Source organism: Gymnogyps californianus, chromosome 13 (genome assembly GCF_018139145.2).
Source record: "Gymnogyps californianus isolate 813 chromosome 13, ASM1813914v2, whole genome shotgun sequence".
In the NCBI taxonomy this organism is placed as follows: Eukaryota; Metazoa; Chordata; class Aves; order Accipitriformes; family Cathartidae; genus Gymnogyps; species Gymnogyps californianus.
In genome coordinates this window covers 9,346,061-9,358,935 of record NC_059483.1, presented here as the reverse complement: position 1 = coordinate 9,358,935, position 12,875 = coordinate 9,346,061, and the positions used below count along the sequence as shown (strand labels likewise).

The window sequence follows — 12,875 nt, the reverse complement described above, 5'->3', positions numbered from 1 at the left end:
TCCATAGATGGGTCATGCTCCACAGGAGCACCGGAAAGCTGTAAGAAGCCCGTGGAGCAGAGGCATGCAGGCTAGAGCATCCTGAGGAGTTCTGTGGCTTTAAGACTATCACCTACTCGCAGTGATTGAATAGCATTCACTTTGCCACTGCTGAAATGTAGAACATCTTGAAACAAGCATACATGTCATGTTAGTTTTTGTATTTCTTTGTATTTCAAGAGGAAGAAACTGCTGCCACAAACTGAATGTTTCCCAAGCTTTTAATGCACTTGTGTTCTAAGTGCTTTTTTTCTGCACAATGATTTTCCCGTTTCCTCTAAACACAAGCCATGATACTTGTTGAAATGTTTTTGTACGGAACTGAGTGAGTAGTTGGGTCATTCTAACCAAATGAAAAATAAACAGCTTGACATATGATCCTCACTGTTGTGGGTAGTGTTACACCAGGTGAAATAGGGGGGGGTTGAGCTGTACTTTTGTTGCTTCAGGAACTTGAGTAGCTTAGAAGCCTCTGAGAGGAAAATTGCAGGCCACATCCTGCCACTCTTAATTCAGTGGCTTGAAGGAGAATGAGATGAGGACTGCCTCATGTCACCTGCTTCTCAGTCAGTGCTGTGACTGCCCTGCTGCTGGTACCCACCCTGGCTCAAGGATGTGGCTCTTGGTGCACCTGCACTTCATGCCCACTGGCTATGGAGTCCTTGGCAGTCCTGCAGCTGGTGTCCTTGGCACCCTGTCTGCTGGCATCCAAGTTTCCCCTGGATGAGCCCACTTGCCACCCTCAGTAGCCAAGGCTACTTCTTTTTCCTGTCTCCATGAAGGACGTCCGGGTGGGGGTGGAAGGGCCTAGGGACCTCCTTGGCGATACAGGAGGCAGGGGGTGGAGAGGAGGAGGTGGCAGAGTTGTGCAAGGGTGCGCAAGGGAGTACGTGGAACGGTTTGGGAAGAGAAGATGCTGTAGCGTTGGAGGAGACAGAAACAGCTCACTGGGTGGGAAGAGAGAGTGAGGAGGAGGTGGCAGGTGGGCGATGGAAGAGGGAGGCAACTCAGAAATGAGAGTAGAGGCAGAAGTGAGGAAACTGAGGATTAGCTGGTGCTTTCTGCCTTAGGTACCGCGAGCAGTGAACTTTTACATGCAAAAATGCATAGCATTTTGCAAAGCTGCACACATCTGCAAGAACTTAAATGACACTGAAAATTTACAAAAGATAAGTAAAAATGGAAGAACTTGCTTGAAAGAGAATTACAAATACAAAAATGTATCATAGTTGACAGACTTGTCCTCTTGAGCCAGAAAGCTATTAATGAACGCCACTGGTCTGACGTTGGGTTCTTGTACCGCAAAGATGCCTGGCAGCCTGAGCACCCTCCTAGCCCATGGCTGCTACATTAGCCATGGGGAATTTGCTGTAGCAAAAATTCCTGCAGCAGTTTCAGTAGATCAGTTCACACCAACCTCCTTAAAAATGAGGTAAAAGGAATGGCAAGCAAACTACATTGGAGTTTGATGTTTCAAAGCAGGAGATAAAAAAATCTGCCCTACAACAATTTGTTTTCACTGGATTTCTAATTTAATTGTGAACTGAGGTGTGGTTGTCATTGGGGAAGTGGCTGTGTAACTTAATCGACATTTCTGCATCCTTTGTGTTTGTGACTCATAGATGCTGGCTTGAGTCATCTTGTACCGGCGGGCTGGAGGGAGCTGCTGCTGTTGTGGGGAAGTGAGCCGAGGGCAAGGCTGGGAGAGAAAAAAGCGAGGACTTTTCATGTAGAAAGAATGAAAGATGTTGGGAAGCTGAGACGGCTCCTTTTCTTCATTTTAAAGGGGTGATTGTTGTGACCTCTCCCACCAAAATCCTTTGTGTTGGCTGGAAGAGAGGGACAAGGCTGGAAATCTCTGCTGCATCCTAGGCAAGCTTAGCTGGAGCAATTAAATTACAAACCCCTGCAAAATGCTGGAGTTCCAGATGCCCATCTGAGCTGTTCCCTTCCACCCTTTGCATTTTGCCCAGCATATTTTCTTGTTTAGCCACCAGATTTCATTGTTTTATTTTCCAAAAAAAAAAAAGCTGAAGATATTTTTTTCTCAGTTGCACACATTTGTTCCAAATTCAAGCCAGGAGCAGAAGAAAATGAAAGCTAATTTCCATTCTTGGTTTCACAGTTTTGAATTTAGCCTCTCCAAATGTGTGAAGCTGTATATCAAAGACTGGGTGCTGTAGGATGATCTGGCTGTAGTGCTCGTTATATTTTTTTCATTCCACCATTTCATTTTCCTTCCTACTTAGGTCAAAATGGTTATTTTTACCTAAAAACTCCCGTAAATTGAGCAGATTGTGGAAACCCTAAAAGAGACGCAACTCCTTTTTTTTTTTCCCTTTTTTTTTTTTTAAACTCAAGACGGTGAGAACAGTTTATAACTGATGGCAGTTTTTATAAAATAGCCTCCATCCTGATAAAATGTTACCCCCTGGTGTGTCATTTTTCCAGCTGAACTGCTGGTAGGATTGAGAGATCTTGCACACTGCTGCTTAAATAAGTAGACTACATGCTCTATGAAGAAATCATATTATTTTCTCAAAGGAGAACAAGTAGGCTCAGTGCACCAAAATTGCTTTAAATAAACTTGCAGCTACTCTAGCCTTTTTTTGCGCAGCTGCAGATGGTACAGTCTATCAATCAAGCTTTCCCAGCTATGAGAATCTGCCACTGAAGCTGTCTCTCCTCTGTGTTGCAATTACATTTTTGTCTTTTACAGAGCTTTGTATCTTAGATATTCTATTGCTACTAATCAGATTGTGCTTTTGGGCTGCAGATATCTTTTGGTTTTCCTCAGATATACGCGTATCAAGATCTTTCAATAATTTGTTAATTGAATGTGCTATTCGCTTGCAGTAAATTAGCTGCATCGTGCTTTCGAAGTGCAAGAATACTTTGGGGAAATTAATGCCTACCTTATCAATGGAGTGAGTCAAAGTTTGGGCAAATGAGTGGCTTACGAAAAGAAAGGAAAATACATTGCTGTCTGTTTCTTACCATCCTGGTGGTTGCAAATCTTGTGATAGTGAATGGAGGTAATGCTGCGGGGGGAGGCTGCAAAGTCTTCCTCAGCCCGGTGAGCTGATCAGTCAGCTGCCAGCATGCGTACAATACACGATCAATGTTTCCATCCGCTAACAAAGAAACTCAGTGTGCACGAACACAATGTACTCTGAGCTGAGTTATTAAGCAGTACTTAACTCTGCCTCTGAGTTTCATGCTCTTGCGTTTTTTGAGACAGTCTCTTATATTAGCATGTTGCCTTGCAATATGCTGGTGCAACTTCTGTTGTATGTTCTTCAGAGGTAGCCTGTGCTGTCCCTTCGCTCTTTTTATGACACTGATATTTCAGCCAACTTTTGGTGTAAAAGTGACTATTTATGCTTCTTGTATTTTCAGGCATCCCTACTGGACATAATGAAAGTGGAAGTTGCTGATCTATAACCTAATTTGTCCCATCCTTGTCCCAGGATGTCTATAACTAACTCGGGTCCAGAGGCAGCAGGTACAAAGCAATGGAGGGGGTGAGCTAAGGCTGAGAAGAGGTGTGGTTGCAAGCAGCTGCATTGCACTCAACCAGAGATGAGGGACAGCCAGAACACCCAACCCCAAAGTCAGTTCGATAGCTTTTAAAACCCTTTTGGACTTTAAAAAAAAAAAAGGGGAAAAAGTGCAGCTTCCTCTTTGGCACTGCTAGTTAATATCTCACTGTAGATACCCTCCAAAGCTGTGATGAAATATGAAGTTAATACATCACTAGCAAGCTTTCAGTCAGAATGATGTATTATTCAAAGTGGAATTAGCTAGAAGGATCAATGCACACCCATTACTCTATTTAAAATAATCATTGGAAGACTCATTAACTTTTTTTCCCCTCTCTTCAAACAACATAGTGAATGAGATATCTAGGAACACCCCCTCCGCCAGTGTATGCACCTCTATGACTTCAGTATATTTTTATTCATAGCAGGATTATTAACACCTGAAGGCCAAACCCCAGATTTAACTCAACAGAATTTGCCTTCAAATCACTGAACCTGAAACGAGTTGCCATAGGCAAAGGCGAACTCAGCTTTAATGCACATTTTTAAAAAATCAAAGGTCATGGCAGTATCTGTGTGAAATAGTGCGTGTGCCAGCATAAGGTTTGGTGTCACGTCTTGCCTGGGTACTTGTTATTCCCTCTGATTTTACACATGAGCAGCAACTTGAAGTATTAAGGGGGCTGTTTCCATTTCTTGTTTTCCCTTACAAATATATTCTGCAGGATGCTTACTTTGGGCAGTCCATTCATTACACAGCAAATGCTTTCTATCTCCCAGCTCACCTCTGTCAGGCTGCAGGCTCTTGGCCAGATTTGTCCTTTTGCATCGACTCGTACAGGGTATGTGCAATTATAGCATATATGGGGGAGATGGAAGAAAATATCGTCGTGGAGGAGCAGGAATATATCATTCTTGGATCATTTAGTGCTTGTGAAGGTGAAAAACTTCGAGCACCAAATCTAGCTTATCATTGTGTTGGGAGCTCTGTAGCCATTTTCTTGCCTTCACAGATAGCTCAGTGTGCTGTAGTGTCGACCAGTATCCTTTCTCACCCATCAGTTCTCCTGAAAAGGTCCAAATAAATATTTCCTACTGTATTTCAAAGCAAAGCACATGTAAACTTTTCATATCTGTTCATCCACATTCCAGATCTGGCTGAAATCTTTCACTTCCTTTTATTCAGAAATGTTTAAGAAATGAGATATTTATCCACAACCAGATTTTACAATGTGGACTTCAAAGGGGAGAGAAGAGAGAGGTGAGACAATGGACTTTGTGCAGAGCAAAAGGGTGCATACCACAAAGCCAGGATGTGTATCCTTTCTCAATGCTGCAGACTGATGCAGAGTTAAAGCATCATCATTCAGAAGGGTTAGGAGTAGGACCTACCCAAGCTGTACCCAAAGACATGAATTTGAAGAGTTTCACAAGCAATCTGCCAAGTACTTTCCCTTTGCTGAGAAAAGTATGTTTCTTTTGACTGTGATTATCTTGGATTCTTTGAAATCCTGTTGTTGTGATGTTAAAATGCATATTGTATGGCATAATGGTCGCATTAATGGGATTCTTCTCATTTCTGTTCTAAAACAGTGAAAATCAGGTCCTTTCCCGTAGAGACTGAGGACTGGCATCTGTCCAACACTACTAAGCTGATAAGAGAATAAATTGTTTAACCATGTTGATTGTCCTGAAACCCTACAGGACAATTTAATCTCTGCAACCTAGTTAATTTGTAATAGTTTTCTTTTTCTTCTTAGTTGTTTGTACAGAGTGTTTGGAGACTTGAGTATTTGGCTGGTGAGCTGTAGATCTTAACCGCAAGCTGAATGGGAGCTGAAGGCATGCGGTTGGGGGAATATTACCCCTGACTTTCACCGTTGTAATTGAAAGTAGAATTTGACACATTGGCATCTCTCTGTGTCAGCCATTGTCACCGGCTTCAGCTGCCACGGTTAAGTATGTAGTCATTCATCCTTGGCAGACACCGTCCTTTACAGCACAAGAGGATGGTCTCTGGATGTTAATGCCACAGCACTCTGGGAGCAGCTGGCTATATCGAATTCAAGGCATGCAGATTGTCTTGGCCATTTTATTTAGCAGATGGGTAAGGCTTGATAGATTGAAGATTTAGTTTCCAAGTCAAGGGCCAAATGTTGCAGTGGGAGAGAAAAGTAAATTATATCACTATTCGGAGGGGAAAGGCTCAGGTACTGTATCACAAAATTGTTGCCATTCATTTTCCTCTGACTTGCACAAAATGCATGTCATTTTGCCTTTCAATATAGCCGACTATGGCATTCTCCTTCGTTTTGAGATGCTTTGCAATACTGTCTGTGAGCCCATTTAATGAGCTTGAAAGCAGTTGCTGCAAATTTATGACAGTTTAATAAGTTTAAATGCCAGATTTTTTTTAAGGTGGAAATGAAAAAGAAATTTGTATTTCATATCACCCCGAATAGGTGGGTTTTCTTCTGTTCTTTTTTCCCCACACCCTTTTCTTCAATACAACAGATCTATTTAAACATATTTTTAAAAGGAAAGTGTATTCCTTACTCCTGAGCTATTCAAGCTATTAATATTCACCTGCTTTTCATGAGGTGGCTGGTACCAGTGATCATTAGAGAGCTTTGTGGTGCTTCCCCCAGCCCTTCTCGTGTTGGTTGGTGGGAGGATAACCTGGCTTTTGGAGAGGCTGCCCAGAGCAATGGGAAATGGGGGGAGTCTGGCCCTTTGGGCAGGGGTCTTGGAGGTAAGATCTGGTGTTGCTGTGTGGCCTCTCTAACTGCCTCAGTGTGTATTTGGGGGTCCCCCTGTTTTTATTTGTTATTGTTCCTAAAATAAGCATTGTAAGCTCAAAATTTTTGCCTGTGACTTTTTTTTTTTTTCCTGCTTTATAGAACTGTTTCCAGCAGGAGGACAGGTCATGGATTACTTATATGACTTTAGCATATGGTTTAAATTATATAGCATGTGGTATAAATTTTAACACTTTACAACTCTGCTGATTTTTGTAAAATTAGAGACTTCAGGAGGTTCTGAGTTTGTCCTATAAAATCATCAGATGAACAGAGAGCTTCAGCTACTTAACGTACAATGAACGGTAGAGAATGAGACCTGGTTGGGGTTTTTTAACTCATTAGGACGTGCTGAGCTTGGTATTGCTGTAACACAGGGGCTTTTTATAGAGTAGTACCTTGCCTAGTAAAGTCTGTTTATACATGCTGTGGCTTGTTGTCCGTACTAGCATGATCAGCCTGCTGCTGTCTGTCCTCTCATCACACTCCTGCTCTTCTCCTTCACTGGAACTTTCCTCTGTGAAGTATTAATAACGTTATCCTGAGAAGGTGCTTACCTCCCTGGCCTGCCTCCTACCCTATCGACTTGGAGGGTAAGGCTGTAGGAACAGCACTTTCAAGCAAGGGGACAACAGGTTGTGCTGCTGAAAGGTGTTAACGCTGTTGTCAATAGAGTTCATGACTGATAAACTTTGTTGTTCACTGAGGAATGAATCATTTCTCAGTCCCCGCATTAGATGTGGGAGCTGTAAGTAAATGCAACCTGTCTAGGGTAATGATTTCCACCATGACTTCACTTGAAGAGCATCTCTGTTTTATGACTGCAGAATAGGGTCACTTGTGCGTTACCTTTTCCTACATTGCAAATGCTTGTTTCATTCATTGCATTAACGGCAAGCCATTTGTTCTACTTTGAATGGCATGTGCACCAGGTATCAAAGTCACCCAAAGGGTATGATAAACAAAGAGATTTTGCTTCCTCATGTCATGTTCATCCCATATTTACCCTATGGTGAGAGCACTGTTAGCGCAGGAAACTGCTTAATGATATCTCTGTGTTTATTTTTCCCTTGTGCTTAGCATGATAGTTACCTATTTATTTCTGCTGAAGAGGATTACAGGCATTTTTCTATTATAAATGATGCACGCAAGCATTATCTATCCTGTTTACTGCAGACCTATAGAGTGTTAAGTCAGTCTTGAGCAAAAGCACCTTGTTCAGGAAACATTTGTAGTACTGGTACTGCAGGTATTTCAGGGCAATTTCAGGATGGTTTTCCATCTGTCCATTAATACTTGCTGTGCAGCATGCTCATGACCAGCAGCATAGCAAGTTTGTGTTTGTGCGTAAAATTCCTGTGCTTGAGAAATTTTCATTCGTGATGTTTCTTCTATGTTAGCCTCCTGAAGGAGCAGGGGGAAACTCATTGCTCCTCTCTCACAGGAAAAGAAAAGCTTTGCGCGGCTTTGGCAGACGTGTGTTGGTGAAGCCTGAGTGCTGAGACCCAGTTACAGATGTATGGTCTTTCTCTAACTCTGCAGCCAGGGCATCGTGAGAAATGTGGCATGTAAAGTCAATCTGAAGAATTCATTGCTGTTTTCCTTCAGGATATATTCATAAGACAATAAAAAATACACTGCTGTAATACAGATTATATAACAGAGAAAGAAAAAAACAGTTTGTAGAAGGGTATAAGCTCAAGCTTCATGACATGAAATCATAAAGGAGGTCAGAAGGACACTTCTTATTCTAGATATTTTTGTCCTTTTTTTTCCTTCTGCTTTTTTTTGCCCTTCCTTTCTTTTAAGCGTCAACTGTTGTCAGAGACAGGATTCTTGTATGGGTGAATCTCTGATCTCAACCAGCATGGTAGCTCCAGGCCAGTTAAACCAGAGACGTACAGCAATGGGGGTAGAACTTGACATTTTGGATTTCAGAAACCTCCTTTTCTCTAGGAACACAGGCAGAAAAACGATACAGAGAAGTGCAAAAAAATAGAGGAAATTCAAGGTGGGGTTTTTTTTAAGAACTTGAAGAAAAAAGATGTAAGAAAAATTTTGCTCTGAAGCCTGAACCATTCCACAAAATGAGAAAACTTTTGGGCACTTTTCTAATGGTCTTGCGAAGATCCTGAAACAGTTGTATGTGAGGTGTGGGAGAACAGTGTGTGAGTCTAAGGAAAAAAGGGGAAAAGCATCTGGAAGGAAAATAAGACTCTATCCCATACAGGTCTGAACTGACATCTCCGCAAGTGGTACTTGTTTGCATGTGATTTTTAAAGAAACATGAGATCGCGCTCCCCATACCCTTGGAGAAAACATGATTACAGATGCACGGAGCATTTGCTTTCCAGCCCCCAAAGAAATAATGTGACTGTTGATTTCATGCTATTGAAGAACACAGCACATTTCCAGAATATGCTATCAAAAAGATTGCTTAGCTGGATCTATATAGGCCTACCACCTCAGCAGATTAAAGGGGTGCTGCCAAGGCTGAGGTTAAGAATTGATCTACTTTGACAGAAAATCCCAAAAGGAAGAGTTTTAACATTTAGGATTCTTTCCATCTATTTGATTTCTTCAAACTGATTGCAGCTGTCACCAGAAATAAAAACAGAGCAAACAAAATAAAACTCTTTACAACTTATGGTTAAGCAGCAATAAATAAAACATTGTTCAAGTCCAGTGTAAGTTTTTCTTACAGTCTTGTACTAAATTGCTGGTAGCTTTTTTAATGATTTTTTTTTTAGTGGTAGCCATGGCTTGGAGAAATCTGAATAAATGGAAAAGGTGCAGGAATGTGTCTTGCAACATTTTTAGTGTTTACTGTTGATCTGCCAGAAGCCAGACAGAACCTACAAAGTGGGTCATTGGGTTCAGTGTACTGTGATTATTATTTATACAGAATCCAAAGTGTATAGAGCACCCCTTTGGGCATATAGAAGTTCATGCTTCAAAGAGCTTACAGCCTTCAGGGCTAATAATATTATTGCCAGTAACATCTAAGCTGTATATATTTCAAAGCTGCTGTTGCTACTTTCATAATTTTATTGCATATCTTGCCCTACCTGATCGTTGCAAGTTCTGGAGGACTGTGATGAGAAAAGGATCTTCAATTTCCATTTAAAACACCAAACCGAAACAAACCATTTTGTCTCTAGACAAGAGCACAAAAATGTGTCCTGAACACAGCAGAGTAGTTCAAAGGCCAAATAAACAGAAAAAAGAAAGGTGGTTTGTTGTGGCTTTTTTCAATGCAGTTGGCTAAGAAGATAATGAGGTTTATAAGATTTCTAATTACTCATGGAGAGGAAGGACGAGAAGAGACATGCTTGTGCTTGTGAAACTTGGGCAGTGGATTCCAGTTTTCTCTTCAGGCCATTAAAATTTGTGATTTTTTTACAACAACACATTTTTTGGATGTGCTGCGGTCAATGATGTCCTCTTCCTAAGAGTGCGCTCCAAGCTGGTTCTGCACTTCACGTGACAGTGTGTTCCCTGCTGGGCACAAGGTCCTCTCTCAGGGGTTTCTTCTTTTGTCTCCACTCCTTTCCTCATATGTTAATACATGGCCATAAAGTGATTAAACTCTTTTTTTCCTCATGACATTGAGATCATGGGCAGGCAGCAAAGTACAGAGGAGCTCTTTTGCATTCAGTGTGTTTGCCCGCAGGGAGCAGTCCATCCAAAAATGATCAACACTGCTCAGGCTTCTGATACTGACTGGTGGCAAAAAAAACCAAGTACCACCACGTGAATGAGGTACATGCCAGTATTTATTTCCAAAAGTAAATTGGCAAGTATCTTAAAGAATGGAACATGTTCACAGAAGTTGTGAGTTATTCCTTCAATACCTCTGAAGAGACAAAAGGTTAAAAAAAAAAAAAGCATTATTGGTTGTAAATTCCTTGGCTGTGTTACAAGTAAGTGACTGAAGTGATGGGTTTAATTTGGAAGTTGTGGAGCTCAACAGGGTTAATCCTTCCTGCTGCCTTCCCCTCCTCTCTCTGGTGCTGGGTCTCGCTGTTGCGGAGGGCACGGGAGATTGCTGGGCGATAGAAAAAATACTGCAGAATACCAGTTTTTGGTCTGGCAGTGCAGGTACTGTCAAAAATCAGAGATTTCTTCCAGATCCTCTCCCAAAGCTTTTTTTCCCTCTCCCTTGTCCAAGTGACACTAAATTAAATAAATGTAAAAATATGAATAGCAAAGAGATGCCAAGGCCCAACTCCATTGCAGCTGAAAGGGCTCCAGCTTCACTGATTTCAGTGGCAGCACCAGATTTGTTCCCGTATCAGTAAGGGACGTACTGGTCTGAGATAACTTCTATTTATCACAGCAGTTTTCCTCTGTGAAAGCAGAAGTAGATGGAGAAAAATCAGTTCTCTGTTTTTAGGCTTTGCTGGGCTGATCATATAGCTAATGTTTTAATGAATTCAGAGGACATTTTCTTTTGATTTAACCTTCCTTACTTTATTTTATTACGCCATGTATCTTTGGCATTTGGTGAAGAGCCATTGTAAATGTGAGAACTAAGCAGCTTGTTAGATAACATCTTTTTTTTTCTCTTTAGAAGATTAAACTGAGACTGTTCTGCCTGATGCCAGAATAGATGTAACCAATCCTGTATCCTTTGCATGTAGGTCAGTCAGAGGGACAATCCAGCACTGGATCCCATTATCCATGGGTTGAAGGGCGTCGTACATCATGGTAAGTAGCTGCTTAAACTTTCTTCTTGCCAGGAAGGGGAGAAGGGCAGGAATATTGTCCTTAAGGGATCAGGTCACCCCTGGAAGGGCGCAGTGAGCCTGCACATTCCTCATTCACTGATGTTTAAGGGCATCACAGCCATTATTTGATTGGTAAAGATCGGAGTCATTTGTTACCTGAAAATGGTTTGGGGTTAACAGTAAACAATTTGTTTCTTTTCAGTCAGTGCTCTAGAATGCCTAAGTTATCAATCAAAACCTACTACGATATATCATTCATATTAGTACTTCGAAGGCAGAGTTGATGCTTCACTCCTGCGATTTATCTTCTGTTTGCTCTAAAAATACTCCTCTCTGAAGTTTCTATTTGTTTATAAATTATTTGTCTTTCAAATTTAGGGAGCTGATAATGAAACAGAAAATTAACTATCTATGAAAATTAATTAAACTTTGCAGCAGATGAACATCTTTCTAATGCTGACATAAATACGATCATTCGGCTGTTCTGATGCATATAAACCTATTATCCTTGAACTTATAGCAGGTACTGAAATAAATATTAATATATTTTATACTTTTATAACCAGTTTTTACTTAGGAATTTTCCTGAAACCTTATCACAGGTAATGCATCATTAGCAATGACATCAAAATGCTCCAGTTCCCAAAGTAGTCTTGTCAGGTTTTAATATAATGATTTGTAAAGTTTTAATAATCTCATTGTAATTCAAAAGGCATCTGCTGGAATGGTGCTAGGTACTATAATAAATCTCCGTCCCATCTATAGTGCTGTGATAAAACATCTTTGCACCTTTTCCGAGGATTGTCTTTAGACATTAGCTAGTGCTGTAGAGCTTAACAAACATTTTTTTTCTCTTGACTGCAAACCTAAAACTAGTTGACAGTGTTAGATTAAAACAAATAGGATTTTGGATTAATTGCTCTACTTTCAGAGTCATTTAACATTGCAACTGGGAACACCAATAAATCCAAAGAAAGTGAAAAATAGGAGTTAAATGATAACATACCATAAAGTTCTTCATTTAGAGAATTTTCCATAGGTTTTGCTGTTTATAAATTGCGGTGTTCTGCTATGAAATAAAAACAATACACTGAGCTGAAAACCTGTTGTTTTCCACAAAAATAGATGTTATTATCTAGTTCCCACTGGGTAACAAAACAGGCTAGCAAAAATAAACCAAGGACGAGTTGGGCTGCAAGGATTTTTCAGTGGCTATGTAATTTGTCACTGAAGTCAAGCTGCCATTTAACTGGACCAGGATCTCTTTTTAGCTTTGTTTTCTATTTGCCTTCTATTTCAAGACTCTCTACCCCCTGCAAGCGTGACTGTTTTAGCCATCTCATTGTTTTTTTTCTGCTCCCTCTCTTGCTCCTCACTACTGCAGCCAAAATAGCCACTAGTGGATAATCACACCGGTGTCTTCTAGGAGTATTATTCCATTCCCAAAAATAATTGTTTGGGTAGGATGTGACATGGTCCCAAGGTTGTGATTCCCTGACCACATAAAGATTAGTCTTGTCTTGGTGCTGCCTACCCGCAGCAAAATCTGGGTGGATAAAAGGCGTTTATTTTTGTTTTGCTCACAATGCACAGAAGGCTGCTAGTGTTTCAAGTAAAGGAAATCGCTTGATATATTTCAATAGCTTGTTTCCTTTTCAAAACATTAAGGAAGAAAAAGAGGAAAATCTTGCTTTCCTTCCTGTTTCAAAGGCCCTGATTAAAGGCCTTTTCTAAGGTTCTTTTGGTGGCTAGAATAAGGGAGTTTC

At 40.8% G+C, this 12,875-nt stretch overlaps 1 protein-coding gene across 2 annotated transcripts in view; it reads left to right on the top strand.

Annotated features, from left to right (window-relative positions):
• The window catches only part of PTPRG (protein tyrosine phosphatase receptor type G), a 422,925-nt gene that overhangs the window by 297,176 nt on the left and 112,874 nt on the right, over positions 1-12,875 (top strand). For both annotated transcript variants that reach the window (XM_050904924.1, XM_050904923.1), the window contains exon 6: positions 11,023-11,089. In XM_050904924.1, coding sequence (XP_050760881.1) covers positions 11,023-11,089 — 67 coding nt within the window. The remainder of the gene's footprint in view (positions 1-11,022; positions 11,090-12,875) is intronic.